This window comes from Sorex fumeus, unplaced genomic scaffold (genome assembly GCF_029834395.1).
Source record: "Sorex fumeus unplaced genomic scaffold, SorFum_2.1 ptg000087l, whole genome shotgun sequence".
Classification (NCBI taxonomy): Eukaryota; Metazoa; Chordata; class Mammalia; order Eulipotyphla; family Soricidae; genus Sorex; species Sorex fumeus.
This window is the reverse complement of record NW_026606144.1, coordinates 6,061,761-6,078,630: the sequence shown is the minus strand read 5'-3', so window position 1 is coordinate 6,078,630 and position 16,870 is coordinate 6,061,761. Positions and strand designations below refer to the sequence as shown.

Sequence of the window (16,870 nt, the reverse complement as noted above, 5' to 3'; positions counted from 1 at the left end):
AGAGCTTCACCCTGGAGACTAGAGGCTCAGGCTTTTGAGGGAGTTGGCTTTCGAGGGCCTGGTGCAGGCTGTGCCCTGCCCAGGCTGTGGCACACTTGTGGCGCCTCCGGGTTATTTCCTGTGTGTGCTGGGACGGGAAGCACTGCCAGTGTATTTGCATCGCAAAGATGTTATTTGGGGAATGTCATAGTCAGCTGGTGGCCCAGCGGCCAGCCCGTGGCTGCTCTCATGTCTTCCGTGGCCTGGATGGGTGACGCGGGCCTCTCCGCTGTGACTGCAGAGGGCTGACTCTGACCTCCGGCCCTGCTCTGGTGTCCTGCACGGGAACCTGGGCTCTGTCCCTGGGGTCAAGCCCGCACCCCGTCCTGGGCACCACCACTATGATTTCATCCAAACTTTATTGGCCCCAGGCTCCACGCAGGGTCCTGCCTGTGCCTGGCCACCCCTTTCAGAGCTATTCCCCCACAGGGACTCCCGGCCCGGAAGCCCGCCAACAACAGAACCGAGAGACACTGCAGACGGCCCAGTAGTGAAGGCGCTTAAACAGTTGGAGGAAGAAAAAACACTGAAAAATCTGGGCACACAGACAGACGATCCCTCCAATAGTAAGTCTCTTGTTGATGTTCTGGACTGGGGCCACTCCCATACTGTCGCCCCAGCCCCTCCAGATGTCTTTTGTAAAAAGAAGTCCTTGAGTAATTAAGTTAAAAACAATTTTTATTTTACTGCTTCTTCATCCCCATTTTCTAGATGATTACTGCTGATAATTTATCATACCGTGGTATAACATGTATTGTGGGGGCGGGGGACTGGTCAGGAACGGAACCCAAACCTCTGCGCGTTCTCTGTCGCTGAGCGAGTCCCCAGCCCGGGGTGGGACTGTGCCTTTCTTCTGGTGTGTGGCCACAGCAGAGGGTGCTCAGGAGCCACCCGAGTGGTGCTGGGGGTCGTTGTGCCGTGCCAGGATTCAGACCTGATGGCCAAGTTCCTGACCCTGTACTGGTCTCCAGCCCTGTGTCGCCGAGCCCCAGGCTCCTGACGGGTCTGGGACATGTCGCACCACTTGGTCCCTCACACCTGGGGATCTCCTGGCTGACGGTGGGTGTTTCCGCACTCCTGGTGCACCGCCGAGTGTCCTCTGTGCGGGGTCGTGGGCAGCCTGCATGCTCTGCTCAACACCCCCCAGCACCTTTGGGGTCCCCCGCTGGGCGGTTCCTCTTGGACACGTGTCAGTGCCCGGCTTTCTCCAATTGAGCTCTTGAGGAATCACCTGGAATACCAGTTGTAAAGAGAGAAGCAGAATACATTAATTTTAAACTCCCACGTTTTTCATAAGCATTTTGATTATGAGATTGTTACACATTTGCAAATAATTATAATCTAGGTAATAAAAACAATTGCTTGCTGAATGTAACCGTCTGTTAATAAAAGCAGATAATTGAAGCCTGGTTTGTTTTGTTTTCTTTTGGGGGGTAATTAACATTTCATTTTTCTTTTACAGAACCAGTCAGTTCTCATCTAACTGGAACTTCTGTCAGTGCGAGTCGGTCCCCCGAGAAATGCGCCCATCAGAGACAGAAGCGACAGAGCTCTGCTGCTCAGCGCTCGTCCTCTCTGCCGCCCTCCAGCCGCAGGTCCAGCCCTCCAGGTGGGGCCCCCCTTGGCCGGGGTGCAGGCTCTTTTGACACCACCCAGGCCGGCTCGGCCCAGTCCAAGCCAGCTGGGGGCGCTCAAGCCCTCAGGCCACAGCTCTGGACCCAGCACTGTTCTAGCCGGTTCTCTATCTGGAAGTGGGGACACTGGGACTGGGGAGATGGCACAGGGCTAAGGCATTTGCCGTGCACATGGCCAGCCTGGTCAGTCCCCGCTACTGCCTGCGGTTTCCCACAACACGCCAGGATGGATCCTGAGCGCCGCCAGCTGTGTGCCTGAAGTATTGGCTTTCTGGATCCTTGATTTTCCTTTTATTTTTATTTTTGGTCAGAGGCGGGGCGGGGGGGCACACCTAGCAGTGCTCAGGGTCCTCCTGGGGGTGCACAGGGGACCAGGTGGGATGTTGGGAATCAAACCCTGGCTGGCCACGTGCGAGACGAGCGCCCTCCTCGCTGTGCTCTTGCTTCGGCCCAGTTTGAGTTTCATAGAGCAGAGCCTTGTCTGTGAGCACACCATAGGAATGGCCGTCAGCACACTGGTGTTTCCACTCGATTTCCAGTCGACTTCTAAAATCCTGAAAAACCTGTTTTGAGTGAGTGCTGGAACTGCAGCTTATGTAGTGAAGTGCTAACGGTGGATCCCTCTAGGTGTAGGGTCAGGGATCATTTTATTCTGCATGCTCTTATTTTGTAAGATGTTTCACAGTGAAACTGTTTCTTTTAAGGTTAAAAAAAAAATATCAGCTGAGAAAATGTCTTCTGCCAATATATAACACATTATTATTTAGAAGGAAAAGAATATTCCCTCTTTTTTTTTTTTGCTGTAGCGAGAAGAGAGATCATGTTAACACCAGTGACTGCAACTTACAGTCCAAAGCGATCCCCTAAAGAAAATTTGTCTCCAGGATTTAGTCATCTACTTAGCAAAAGTGAAAACAGTTCCATTCGGTAAGTTCTATGAAATTGTAGATTGGAGCATCATACTATTGATTTTTAAATGTCTAATTTTTCAGTTGTCTCTGGATTTAGATCATTTAAGTATCATTATTTAAGTATCAAAGTAAAATTACTGTCATCGCTGAAAGTCATTTTTATCCTTGTAAATTAATTACATTAGAACTCCTTCCGGCGTTTGGATATGGACTGGTCCATTCTTTGTTTTCCTGAAAAGGTGATTTTTATTATGTGATGCAGGGACATTTTGAGCCATTTGTCGAAGAGGGTGGCCTGGCCGTGGGCTCTGCCTGGGGCGCCGTGTGCCGTGGGCCTGTGGGTGCAGCCCCTCCACTGCTGCGGGGGCCTGCGTGGCACGGCACGGTTCTGCGCCCGAGGGCCAGTGCGTTCCAGCTCGGGAAAGACGTGTGACCAGCTTGCTTTGGGAACCAATCTGCCAAGACGCGGCTAACTGGATGCCAGCTTGTCTTTCTGTGGGAGACAGGGCAGGTCCGTTCCCTCTGTCCTCACGGTCGCTTGCTTCATTCGATAGATCTGATATACTTTTGGATGATTTAGATGCTGCTCCCGCGGCGGCAGCGCCCCACGCCGGTGCCCGGAGGCAGCTGCAGCTCCCTCCTCCAGCTGACGCGGAAGGTAGCTCCCTTATGACAACTCTCACCGGGTTTCGTGAGTCTCTGCTGTCTTCCCAAGCTTCTGAATTCAGAGCATCACACGCTTACGTAGTTTCTACCCCAGGACCCCGGAACACAGTGTTCTTGCTGCTCAAGCTGAGCATCCACATGGTCTGGCCGAGAAGGCGTGGGCTGTGTGCCCCCTGCACCCGGCACCTCTGCTCGTCCGCGTTCTCGCTCTGTTTGGGCGGGGGTGGAGGGCACAGCCCTTGGTGCGCGTGGGTCTGCCCGTGTCTTCAGGGGCACTCCTGGCAGTGCTCAGTGGGCAGTACACGGTGCCAGGGATTGAACCGGGGTGACCGCATGCAGGGCGACTCCTTATATCCCTGAAGTTTATGCACAGTGCAGGTTTTAGGTGAATTTTCTTTTTTCTCACTTATATTTTAGGTTTGGAATAAAGGTATAAGACAATATAGGTGAAATTGCTTGGTCAGGCACTCAAAACCTTACCTTTGTAGTATTACGTCTACTGCATGTTCTGCTTCTAAGCTTCCTGTTTTGGTTTGGGGTCACACCCAGCCCTGTCAGTTGCTCGGGACCCTCTGGTTGGTGCTGGATCAGCCTTGGGTTAGCCGCGCGCGAGACAAGCACTTTCTTCCCGCTGTCCTCTCTCTGGCCTGCTTTATCAGCATTTCTTTTTTTTTTGCCAGGCTTTTTGCTCGGTGCTTCGCATGCGTGAGGCTCTGTGTCAATCCCTGGTACCACAGAAAATAAGACTTATTCTTTCTTTGCTCTAAGTTTAGTTAAAGTTTATTTAAGTTTCCAGAAAGTTCACCTACATTGGTTCTGAGAAGTTGTGAGGACTGTCAGACTCGGGGCAGGATGCAGACAGGATCCTGTGGCGGCGCAGGCATGGCTGGTCACTGGTGTCCTCTTGGCTTTCTGGGGCTGTGGTGGCTGGGGGCTTGTTTGCGGAGGCAGGGGAACTCAGAGCGGCCTGTCCCGGAGGCGAAGGCGGGTGACAGAGCACCGTGAGTGATGAGTCGCAGCCATGGGTCAGAGACTTTTTTTTCTTTGACAGAAGAACAGTCATGGGCAGTGGCTGCGCACACCCTGGCTCCCGTGGGCGGCCTTCACCCCGAGCCCATGCCGAGGGCAGTGACGCCCCCCATGGCCAGCCCGGGCCCAGCCCCGCCTGCCGCAGCCGCCCGGCCAGAAGGTGACTTTGAATATACAGCAAAAATCAGGACTCTTGCCGAGACAGAACGTTTTTTTGATGAACTTACCAAAGAAAAGGATCAGGTAAAGATCCCTCGGAGCCGAGTGGTAGGTCCGAGAAGGGGAGGGGGGTGGTCAGCCGGCCTGACTGGGGCTCCCAGTGGGCTGCGCACTCTGGCCTGGGTCTCCCTTCGGAGCTTCCCTGCCAGGAGCAGTTCCTCTGTGCTCACGTGAACTTCCTTTGTGTTAACAGATCGAGGCGGCGCTGAGCCGAATGCCTTCTGGAGGACGGGTCACTTTGCAGACGAGGTTAAACCAGGTGAGAGGTCTTGGCGTGACTGGATGCTGACGGATGCTGGTCCAGGCTGCGGTTTTCCAGAGTGACCTTTTTAATGATGGCCAGCGCGCAGAGAATTTAGCCTTTCTACAGGAAGCACCTGTTCCGAGTAATTTTATATCTGCAGGCTAGCTTTCAGGAATGGAAACTGATCCTCCCCTCATACTTCAAGGAAGAGGGATTCCCGCCTTTGTGTTTTCAGGAAGCTAGCTCGGGGGCTGGTGCCCCATGAGGAGCCCTGGGGTGCTCAAGCGGCAGCACGCGCCCCCGCCCTCTCGCCCACCTCGCCGGGCCCCTCGGGGGGCTCTCCTAGTTATTGAATTTGTTTTCTGGGCCACACCTGGCGGGGCTCAGGGCTTCCTGGGGTCTCAGAGACCATCTGGGGTATGGGGGTTAAGCCAGTGCCGGCCTCACGCTGGGCAAGCGCCTGAACACCAGTGCTGGCACTTCGCACACCCAGCATACCCTCTTTTCCTTTAACTTAGTCACTGAAATTACACAAGTTCTCAGGCATGGCTTTTAGGCATTCGGTGTTTCACCCATGTCCACTTCCCTCCCCAGTATCCCCGTTGGCCTCCCACCCACTCATCTGCCTCTTAGAGAGGCGCTTTCACACAAAGGAGTTTTTGCAGTGTGGTTTACGTAGGCCCTCTTTTTAAGTGGTGCAGGGAACTAATCTGTCTCCCATGTGCCGGGAAGTGCTCTGCCACGAAACTCCATCCTCTCTTCAACATGCCCTTGATGCCCTTGTAAGAGATTTACTTTTTTTTTTTTTTTTTTTGCTTTTTGGGTCACACCTGGCGATGCTCAGGGGTTACTCCTGGTTCTGCACTCAGGAATCACCCCTGGCGGTGCTCAGGGGACCATTTGGGATGCGCTGGGAATCGAACCCGGGTCGGCCGTGTGCAAGGCAAACGCCCTACCCGCTGTGCTGTTGCTCCAGCCCCCGAGATTTACATTTTTGGTTTTGTTGCTGTTGTTGTTTGGGGGCACACGTGGTGGTGCCCAGAGATCACTCCTGGTGGTCCTCGGGGGACCATCTGGGATGCTCGAGATTGGACCCCGCTGTCTGCATATGAGGCGAGCACCCTGCTCACTGCAGTATCCCTCTGGCTGCAGACTTTACATTAAGTTAATGCTTTTGCATTAGACCGCCCCTTTCCCGTTGGTCTGCTCAAGACGTTGTGCATCTAGGCTGGCTAAGACGCTGGCGGCGAGTCTTATTCCGTGGTTGCCACGGGAGGCGGAGTGGCTGATGTGGCCAGTGTGTCCCTCTGGGTGCTTTCCAGGAGGACAAACAAACATGAAACATGCAGGCCTTTCAGTCTGCTCTCTTTTCTTTTCGGGCTACACCTGCTGATGCTCAGAGGTTACGCCTGGCGGTGCTCGAGGGCCCATGATAGATGCCGGGGATCAAACCCGGGTCCACCGCCGACAAGGCAAACGCCCTCCCCATTGGACTAGCTCTCCGGCTTCACAATCTGCTCTTTCTGTGACATTTTTTCAGCATACAAGCTGCAAGTATGTCTCATGTGAAGGAATGTTTTGGTATTTTTGTGCCTTCATGGAAGGAACAATACCTATCCTGACTGATTATGGGCCGAAAGGAGGCAGAGAGGAAGCAGAAGTGTCCTTGGCCAGGACTGGACCCCAAGCTTCTTCTCTTTTATTATTGTCTTTTCTGTGGTTTTCATTCAGTGACTGGTAAGACTGTTTCTTAAAATAGTATACAGGGATGGCCCTGGAGTGCTAGCACAGCGGCTAGGGCATTTGCCTTGCGTGTGGCTGGCCGGGTTTGATTCCCAGTACCCCAGATGCTCCCCTGAGCCCACCAGGAGAGAGAACACAGAGCCAGGGGTAAACCCTGAGCACTGCCGGGTGTGTCCCAAAAAACAAAAATAGAAAGGAAAGAGTTCCCTGGAAAAGCAGAACAAAAACTTGTGGTTACTCTGACACAATCTCAATCTTTTGAAACATCTGCTTAATACATTTTTATACTATGATAATAGCACGCAAAATAAATCTCCCAGGGCAGGAGTTTCTGTTTATATCAGAGCTATTCTGGTCCAATATTTGTTTAAATGGCAGCAGTAAAGGGCCAAGAAAATTTAGGAAGTAAAAAAAGTAAAAATGGGCAAAAAAGTTGAAAAATGCTTATGTGTCACTAGTGAAAAATACTCAAAGGCGTCTCATTTCCAAATGGCGACCTTGGCAGGAGGCATGTCATTAAGAAGTGCTACTGCTAGCCACAGCGTTGCCTGGGAGCAGAACCTTGCATGAAGCTCAGGAGCTTGGGGCCCGGGACAGTGACTGATGCTGGCCCCGGGACAGCGGCAGGTACCAGGGCCCAGGACAGTGGCAGGTGTCGGGGCGTGCAGGGATTGACGGCGCACGACGCTAGTCCTATTGTCCCAGGCCCTGGCAAGTCTTCACCTAGTTTTTGGGGGTTGTTCAGCTTCTCTTTTTTGGTGCTCGGGCTACTCCTGACAGCGTTTGATCCGGGGGTCAGCCACCTGAGGCGAGTCTTCTCATCCTGTGCTGTTGCTCTCCCTGGGGCAGGTGTGTGGTTGTGGCTGGTTCATTTTGTTTTGCTTTGGGGCCAAACCCAGTGGTACTCAGGGCTTAGTCCCGGGAGCGCTCAGGGAACCTCTGGGGTCCCGGGACAGAACCCGGTCAGCTGTGTGCAAGGTGAGTGACCTGCCCGCTGGTCACTACCTCCCAGGCAGGTATTTTTATTTTGTTTGATGTAATTTTTTTAGGGCATTCATACCTGGCGGTGCTCAGGCATCACTGCAGGTGGGACACGGGATTGAGCCTTAGCCGCTGTTTTCTCCAGCCCAGGCCCGTATTTTTAAAAGAACAGTTCTCAGACTGGGAATCCCATTCTCATTACTACCAGTGGGAGGGAAATTGTGGGGCCAGAGAGATAGTGGAGCAGGCAGGGTGCTTGTCTAGCTTATGGCTGACCCAGATTCAATCCCCTCTTCCCACACTGTTCCCTGAGCTTGTCAGGAGTGACCCCTGAGCACCACTGAGTGTGGCCAAAAAAAAAAAAAAACCCAAAAAGATAAAAAATCATTTTGGGGTATTTGTTTTGGTTTTGAGCCACACCCAGTGGTGCTCAGGGTTACCGATGGCTCTGCCTCAGGGAGGGGTCACCCTGGCAGCATATGGAATCCGGGGATCAAACCCTGGTCAGTTGAGTGCAGGGCAGACGCCCTCCCCGCTGGCCTGTTGGCCCGACTCCCGGAAGGAGAGTTGTTTATAGAGTGCCACGGGCTGGAGCCAGCGCCTGAGGTCGGCGCGTCTGTGGCCGCCCTCGCTCTGCTGGGAAGGTTCCTAACACGGTGTTTATAGGAGCAAAGAAATATGTTTGGAACTGCCGCACCATTGTTTACAGTGGTCCAAGTTCCAAACAACCTGAATTTAGATGAAAAGATAATTGTTTAACTCTGGCGCATATGATGGAGTATTGCAAAGTGGCTTAAGATGTCAGAGCCTGTTTTGTAACGAGAAAGTTCAGTGGAAACTTTTCTTTTGTTGGGGCCAGGAGTTGAGCCACATTTGGCAGTGCTCGGGACTCCCAGTGTGGTGCTCAAAGCTCACGCCTGGCGTTCCTGGGATCTCGTGCCAGGGATTGAGCCCACAGCTCCTGGATGCCAAGGCCAGGCCTCCCCGCTGAGCCCTGCCCTTGCACGCCTGCAGCTGACCCGCTCTCCGGGGTGGTGACGCTCCACGGGAGCCTGTGTCTGTGTGTGAAGCCCGGGCTCAGCCCCTGCCACTGCAGAAAAGGGGGAACAGACATTTGCGACCTTCTGTTTGTGCTTTGCCAAAAGCGAGGTCAGTCTGGTGATGCTTGTAGAGCCAGAGAACTCGCCAAGGAATTCTAACGAAATGTTTTCAATTCTTCTCATCTAGGAAGCCTTGGAAGAGCGCTTGGAGAGGGTCAACCGAGAGCTGGGTTCCATCCGAATGACATTAAAGAAATGCCATGTTCTGCGCACCTGTGCAAACCTCTGAGATTTGTTGCCATTAAATTTTAAGATGTTTTTGTTTGCACTAACATATAATTAGCACTCAGAAAAGACGTAAACTATTTTGTACTGTTTATAAGCCTTCAAATGGTAGTTTTACAATCATGCTGTTCTTACACTTGCTATTTTATACTTCAGATGGCCACATATTTTCAAGATATTTTTGTTATTCTCAGGAATCTCTTGTATATTTGACTATTTCAAAAGTGTTATTTTAAAATAGTGTAAGTCTCCACTTTATATTAAAAGCAAGGGAGTGTAAACAGAAGAGGTAGCTTGTTTCTTAAAGTGTTCCCCTTTTTCAGTGAACTTTGCACACCCATTTTGTAAGTTTGTTCCACATTGGAAATTAGTTTTTAAAAGCTCAGCGCTAATAGACAGCTTCCCATTGGTGGAGAATAACATGTGAATACAAAGTGATCACAGTACACCTGGAATTTTAGTTGTGTTGAGGCTTTCAAAAATAAACAGTGTGATTTGGGGGACACATTTGTCCTAGAGGGACTGTTAGGATGGAGAACAATGGAGCTGTTGGAGCTCACGGCGTCCTGTGCACTCTGAAGGCTACGTGGGAGACTCGAGTCGTTTTCTCAAAACCATTTGTCAGGAGAAAAGCAGGCGCGATGGGCCTGGGACGGAGCCGTGCGCACTCTGAGCAGAGGAAGAGGCTGGCCGAGGCCAGCAGCAGGACAGCGACGGCGGCTGAGGCCGTGAAGCGCTCCCTGTCCCCCCGCTCCCCTGCCCGGCCGCCCTCCTCGCCACGCCGCGCCTCTGAAGACACTGGGGTCTGAGGTGCGGCTGAGCTTCTGAGCTTCACGCCCACGGGCCTGCCTGCACCGCCTCTCCGGCCCACTCAGGCCTCCTCCGGGTCAGTCCAGGACCAGCAGAGAAGCAAGTGCCTTTATTCTCGGTATTTTCCCTCATTTCCGCCTTTTCCTCCCCCCCACTCCCCGCCCCCGGTCTCCTGGTAAGGATACAGTCCCATGCTTAACTCTCACACCCAGCCATCCTCACAGATTGGCAAACCTACCGTAGTCCCTGATCTTTCTGTACGTACGAAAAACTCCTGTCAGTGATCAGGATAGTGTTTCTCTCTGGACTCTAAAGTACTTTTCTTTTTTTCAAGAATAAGGCAATTGCCACCAGAAGAGATCATGTAGGTTGATCTTAGAAAGAATGTGACTTCTTAGTCCTCAAGAATATTAAGGCCTGTCAGAACATCGGCCTCTTCTAGACTCTACATATGCTTTGGTGTTGGAGTCGTTTTGTTAAAATTATTCTTTCATAGCTATGACCAGGGAAGCCAAGGAAAACCCTTTTGGCAGCCTTTCCCTTTGGTCATGCCGGACTCTGGAGCACTTGCGTTAAAAACAACCCGGGCACACACGGAAAGGGGCCAGGTCTCAAGCCGTGCGACCCAGGGAGGGCAACACCTTCTGTCCTCTCTCTGCTGACCCCAGCTGCAGGGTCAGGTCAGTGAAAAGCCGGTCTGGATTCCCCAGAGCCTGACCCTGAACCTCCTCAGGCCCTGGCCCGTCTCCACGGCCCTCACCCTCCCCATTCCGCCTCTCCTCTGCACCTGCCCCACCTCTCCCTGCAACTGTCCCCCCCTCCCCTGCACCTGCCCTGCTTCTGCACATCCTGCATCTGCCCCGTCCCGCCTCTCCCCTGTACCTGCCCCACCTCACCCCTGCAGCTGTCCCCCTCTCCCCTGCACCTGCCCCTCCTCCCCTGCACCTGCCCCTCCTCCTCTGCACATCCCACAGCACACTGCTCTGAGGTGCTTTTTGTGAAGTTTAAATGAGCTTCCCTCTGAGTTTTTTTTTTCTTTTAATGACAAAATAATCTCTTGAGTATAAGTTCAGAAGGCGCTTTGATCTCAAGTAAGATGGTTGATAGGGGTTATTTGATATAAACATAGGTTGTTTTCCTCAAAGGCATTGCCAGTGTAATCAAGATAATTGCTCCTTTGACTGTTCCCCTAATTAGGCCCCTCTGGGGTGGCCCATGGGCCTGGCCCACTCCTGAGACCTGCCCTTGCTCCCGTGAGCAGCGCCCCGAGTTCTTAGGCCGATGACCAACACGTGTGCCCCTGCCCAGCTCTGCGCTTTGAACGTTATTCGGGGAATATAGACATTTATTTGCCTTTTTACACACCTTAAAGACGGTTTTCACTAAATTTTAATGAGCCATAGGTGCTTTGAGTCTTTAAGAAGCTTTAAAAAAACAAACAGAAAAACAGGCACCGCTGAGCTCACTGAGGGACCCTTGAGGTGGCCCGTCCGTCGTCCTGAGTGAGCGCGTCTTGTTCTGAGAGTTGTAGGATCTGATCAAGCTGATTTTACTGCGCGAGTTTTGCAGGAAATAGCTTTCTGCACTGTCCCGACATGATTCCCTTGGCCGCTTAATGGTGATATAAGCCATCTGTGTCCTGTGTTTGACTTTCCCTTGTAACTTGTAGTTCCAGCAGACCCTCAGGAGGAATCAAGCCATAAGCCCGCGTTGCTGGGTCCCACACACCCATCTACCACAGGAGTCCAGATAACCAGGCGGTATTGCCACACACTATAACAGTGACCATAATGTGAAAAGAAAAAGCCTTTCATATGCCACTTGTTCTTGGGGAGACTGCTCACTGGAGCAGGGCCCACGCCCTCCCTACACCCAGGCACTTGATCAATAAATGTCTGTGCACCCAGGTTGTGTCGTGGTGATTTGTACCAGCCGTGTGTGTGTGGCGGGGGGGTGCTTCCTGCAGCTGGCAGGGTGGGCTCTCACTGGGGCTCCAGGGTGCCCTAGAAAGCAGGTTAGGGGCCCCCGTGGGTGGAGGGGAGGGTTGACTCATCAAATTTTTTTTTTTTTGCTTTTTGGGTCACACCTGGCGATGGACAGGGGTTTCTCCTGGCTCTGCAGTCAGGAATTACTCCTGGGGTGCTCAGGGAACCCTATGGGATGCTGGGGATCGAACCCAGGTCAACTTCATGCAAGGCAAACACCTTACCCCCTGTACTAATCTGGCCCCAATATTTCTTTTTTTTTTTTTTTTGGTAACATTATTTGGCTTTTGGACCACCTCTGGGGATGCTCAGGGCTTAGGGATCACTCCTGGGGGGCCGGGGTTTTAGGGGACCCTAAAGGGGAGTTGGGGCTCTCAGCCCAGTGGACCTTGTTCAGGGCCTTGTTCCCGGGCAGACTTGGGTGCCTTTGCCGGGCAGCCAGAGCAGATGTCTGCTGGAGGCGCCCGCTGACGCCCCTCACGCGGCTCTCGGCAGAGGGGTCCCCCCGCCCTTCTTGGGCCCCGGCCCGGCACAGCGGGTGTGTGGTCATTTCACCCCAAAGCGCTTTGTCAAAGCGAATGGAGCGTGACCTCCGCGGGAGAGCCCTTTTGCCAGACGCGGGGGCGCGGGACTCGGGGACGCGGGGCGCGGGGGACGCGGGGCGCGGGGGACGCGGGGCGCGGGGGCTCGGGGGGCTCGGGACTCGGGGGTGCGGGGACTCGGGGCCGCGGCGACTCGGGGATTTGGGGGCGCGGGGCGCGGGGACTCGCGGGCGCGGGGCGGGGCGGGGCGGGCCGCGGCGCCCCCCGGCGGCCGCTCGGGCGCGGCTGGCGGAGGCGGCGCGGCGGCCGCGGGCTGGGATGCGGGGCGGGCGGGCCGGGCCCCGCGCTTCTCTGGCCCCGCCGCGTCTCCGGAGCCCGCACGTGCCCGGGGCATGTCCGCGGGGCCCGGGCGCAGCTGGCGGCGGCGGCGGCGCGGGGCGCGGGGCGCGGGCGGCCGGGCCGGGGCGGCGGCGCAGCGCGGCCGAGAGGACGGCGGAGCCCGCGGGGCGGTGAGTCGGGGCCGGGGACCCCGCGGGCGGCGGGCGGGGCGGGGACCCTCGGGCGGGGGGCCGGGCCGGGTCCCCGCGCGGGCGCCTGCAGGCCGGGCCGGGTGTCCCCGAGGACGCGCGGGCGCCCGACTCTCCTTCCCGTGTGACCCGGGCCGCTTCCTCCGGGCCTCGCGGGGCGCCGGGCAGCGGGGCCCCAGGCCGGGCATCCCGGCTCTGCCCGTGCGCCGCCGCCGACGGGCACCCCGGGGCGCTGCGGGGCGCAGCGTCCCGGGGGCTGCGGGGGGCGCCGACCTCTCGCGGGGCTCCCTGCCTCCCCCCCGCCTCCTCCGCCGCCCCCGGCCGCGCTGGGCGGGGGTCCGAGTCTGCGCCCCGCGCTGTTTACCCTGGAGATGCGCGGGCTGGGTCGGGACTGGCAGGTCTCCCCCTCTCCCTCCCGCCGAGCCCCAGGTCACCCGCTCCCCTAAACGTCAGGTGGGGGAGAGCATGAGGACAGGTACCAGGCCGAGTGCCAGAGGGGTGGCGCCCAGGCTTCTGCAGGTCCGAGCACTGGGCTGGCACTGCAGGGCCGCACCCCTGCCTGGCCAAGGTTTGTGGGGTGCCACCCTGCCCAGAGGCCCTGCAAAGAACCAAGCTGAGGGCCGGTCAGTGGTCCAGCAGGGGGCCTTGCTTGCACACAGCCAACCCAGCTTCAATCCCGGACACCACATATGGTCCCACCAGGAGCGATCCTTGGACACCTCCAGGTGTGGCCCCCAAAGAGACAGACAAGGACCGCACTGAGTGGTCCAGCAGGGGGCCTTGCTTGCACACAGCCAACCCAGCTTCAATCCCGGACACCACATATGGTCCCACCAGGAGCGATCCTTGGACACCTCCAGGTGTGGCCCCCAAAGAGACAGACAAGGACCGCACTGTCCCCCGGCAAACCATGCCAGAGCCGGGCCCTTCCTGAGTGCCGCTCTCTGTGTCCCCGGGGCTGGTGCCAGGGCAAGGATGTCTGTGCACCTGGGGGAGCCCAGAGCCCCCTCCCTCCCTCCAGCATTGTCTTTAACCAGATACGTCCTGGCGGGGCAGTTCCCCCTTTCTGCCCATCTCTGAGTAGAGCCAGCCCCACCAGAGGTGAGGGCCGGGGGTGGCTGTGTGTTATTTGTAGCAATTAGAGGAGGAAACTTCTGGACCTGGAGATCTCAGTGTGCTGTCCTTGGAATGGAGGCCAGGGCCACCGCTGCTCTCTGTGAGGGCCCCGAGGGCGCTGGACACCCGCCAAGCTGCCCCCCTCCCCACAGCCACCCCGAAGTGAGCTGCCGCTGCCCCCAAACCGCACAGCCAGCCCGGCGCAGATAGGGCACCATGCCCAGTTTCCCTGCGTTCCTGGCAGGCCCTGGGCAGTGCCCCCTGGAGCCCAGCGCCCCTGCTGGGCTCCTGGTGCCATCTGGGCTGCCAGCCTCAGGCTCCCGAGAAGCCACCTGTAGCACGCAGGGCGTGGACCCCAGGACTGGCCGCTCCCTCCCGGCCATGAGACCCACGACACCCGTGTCCCTGCTTCCTGCGAGAAGCTGTGGGGTCTGGGAGCCCCCTGCCGTGCCCTCTGGCTCCCCTCGCCAGCCCCACACGCTGTCCGCTGCATCCCGCTGCCCTCCTTCCTTCGGCGAAGGAGGCCGAGGGTGCCCTGGAGTGGTCCCCTGGGACTGAGCTCAGTGGAAGGAGCCTCTCGGTCCCAGCTGGGCTGAGGTCTGGAGGAGGGGCTGGGGAGACACCATGCGGGCAGGGAGTCGGGCCATGCAGGCCTGCCCGCAGCCCAGGTGTGTTTCTATTATGGGGTCACACCCGACGGTGCTCAGGGGTCACTGCTGGCGGGGCTTGAGAGACCCTATGGGGTGCCAAGATCGAACCGCCCTCTGCTGTTCATTCTCTCTCTCTCTCTCTCTCTCTCCCCACCCCCCCCCCCCGCAATGTTGCCAGGAAGGAAGCGCTGGTGAGGGGTGGGGGGCTGTTAGGAGGAGGGGGCACCCGGGGTTGGGGTCACACTCTGTGCAGGGAGTGGGGACCACAGCCAGCCCTGCTTAGCCTCGGTTGTGTGTGTGTGTGGAGGGGGGGTGCGCATGCATGAGTGTGTGTGTGTGTGTGTGCGTGTGTGTGTGTGCATGTCTGTGTGTCTGTGTGTGCGTGTGGCTGTATCTGTGTGTGTCCATGTGTGCGTGTCTGTGTGTATGTTTGTGTGCGTGTGTGGCGGGAGCTGACCTTCAGCCCGGCCCTCTAAGGGGGCCGCAAGTGAGAAACATAGACATAGGGGCCAGATACAGGAGACTCAGGGACTGGCCAATAGGGACGGAAGGCGGGGGGGGCGGGGTGCACGGTCAGAGAAAAGTGGAGAATGCCCCAGCGCGGCGCGGGCGTGGCTGGGGCCCTGTGAGTGTGAGCGCCTTGGGCGGGCCCCATGTGCCCACGCGTCACGGGCTCTGCCTACCTGGGGCTCGGTGAGGCGGGAATCAAACGCAGCCTCCTCGGCCCAGGGCAGCTGAGCTCCCTGAAGAGAGGCCTCACGTGGGCAGCTGCCCTTGCCAAGGACAAGGAGGGAAGTGACCAGAGGCCGGGCTCCCTGCGGGCGCATCAGCTGCTACTCAGCCCCGTGGCCTCAGTTTCCCTGGGCCCATCCTGTTCCCCGCCGTGGGGCACGGGGTGGGGGCAGAGACAGGGGGTCCTGAGGGCTGGTGCAGCTTGGGAGAGCGGGTCTGCAGCATCATGGCTGCATTGGGCTGGACTCGCTCCGTTGTGGCACTGAGCTCAGCCCTGCAGTGCTCCCCTCCAGCCCGACCTCTGACCAGACAGGACCCCTTGCTGGGGCTGGTGGCCAGCGGCAGCGCAGCCTGTCCGGCCAGGGGTCGGGTCTGGCACGGGGACTGTATGTGCTGGTTGGAGGGGCCACTCGTCCGCGTCCCTAGGGGCTGCCAGCTCTTCCCTAACATTCCCACCCCCCACACAGTGCCCAGTGAGTGCTCGGCCTCGGGTCCCCCGCCCAGGAGGGAGGAGGCAGTGCCTGCGGGCTAGTGCTGGGCACTGCTGGGTTTCCCCTGCGGGGGGCGGAGCGTGGCCCGGGCAAGTGTCCGGCTGGTTCTGTGAGGCCCAGCCCCCCCCCCCCCCCCCCCTGTCGCTGTCATGCCCAAGGCCCTTTAATTGCTTTTCTTGGCTCTTGGTAAGACTTTCTGTTGACTTTCACTTCTTTTTTTGCCACCCGCCCCCCTCCTTCTTCCTTTTTCATAAGTGGGAGAAAACCCAAACATTTCTGCAATTAGTTTTCCCTCTTGGGTAACTGTGGAGAAAGGCCTTCGGGTCCCCACGGGGGCCAGGGTGGGGGCGGCTGACCCGAGCGCCTTGACTTGGTGGTGCTGGCTGAAGTGCGGCTCTTTCTCTCCATGCTGCCTGCCCTGGGCGCCATCCTTCCATCCTCTGAAGGGAAGGGTCCGAGAGCCCTCTCTCCAAGGTGACCGGTGACACGCCTGCCAACCCAGATGCAGGGGAGGGCTCTCCTCCTGAGACGCCTGTGGCTGCAGAAGACAGGCCCTCTCCAGACTCGGGGATTCCGGGCCCAGCCCAGCTGCCCTTCAGGCGGGGGAGTCCCCACTGCTCCCCTGTTGTGGTGAGGAAGGGTCCGGGGTGTCGCCCTTGGCCGGATGCATGGACCCCACTGGCCACTGAGGCAGCAGCCACGCCCGGTCTCTGAGCAGGACGCTGAGGAGGCATGGCTGCAGCCAGACCCCCAGGAATGCATCTGAGGCCCACCCCTCACTTCAGGGGACCCTGAAACCCACCCTGCTTCCGGGTCCCCGTGCAGGCCTTGGGGGCACCTTGGCCCTTTCTCCGGGGGGCGGGGTGGGGATTCTCTTCTCGTTTCGTGACACTGCTCTGCATGTCCCCAGATCACGGGGGTCGGAGCCCGCACGTTGGGGCCCGCTCTGCCGCCAGGGCTCCAGGGGCCCTGAGTGCAGGTCCCCCGTGGGTTCTACATACACATACACACACGCATGCATGCACGCATGCACGCGCACACGTGGGCTGCCCACATCTACCACCCACGGGTGGGAAGGAGCCGGGCCTCGAGGGATGGGTATGTGTGTTGGAGTAGGTGATGCCCCCTTCCTTTTTGGTCACTGTGTGAGGACATGGGGCTGGACACTCTGGCACTCTGGGGGGGCCCAGCAGATCCGACGGGCCTCCTTGGTGCATGTGGGTGGT

The 16,870-nt window shown here is 57.4% G+C and overlaps 2 protein-coding genes across 3 annotated transcripts in view; both read left to right on the top strand.

Annotated features, from left to right (window-relative positions):
• MPHOSPH9 (M-phase phosphoprotein 9) overlaps positions 1-9,189 on the top strand; it is a 37,811-nt gene extending 28,622 nt beyond the window's left edge. Inside the window, exons 19-25 of the mRNA XM_056131425.1 lie at positions 469-605; positions 1,502-1,648; positions 2,480-2,600; positions 3,139-3,242; positions 4,302-4,522; positions 4,692-4,757; positions 8,694-9,189. Coding sequence (XP_055987400.1) covers positions 469-605; positions 1,502-1,648; positions 2,480-2,600; positions 3,139-3,242; positions 4,302-4,522; positions 4,692-4,757; positions 8,694-8,795 — 898 coding nt within the window. The 3' untranslated portion in view covers positions 8,796-9,189. The remainder of the gene's footprint in view (positions 1-468; positions 606-1,501; positions 1,649-2,479; positions 2,601-3,138; positions 3,243-4,301; positions 4,523-4,691; positions 4,758-8,693) is intronic.
• Positions 9,190-12,541: 3,352 nt separating this feature from the next.
• Positions 12,542-16,870, top strand: part of PITPNM2 (phosphatidylinositol transfer protein membrane associated 2) — a 56,411-nt gene continuing 52,082 nt past the window's right edge. For both annotated transcript variants that reach the window (XM_056131370.1, XM_056131369.1), the window contains exon 1: positions 12,542-12,637. The gene's annotated coding sequence lies outside the window, so the exon portion shown is untranslated. The remainder of the gene's footprint in view (positions 12,638-16,870) is intronic.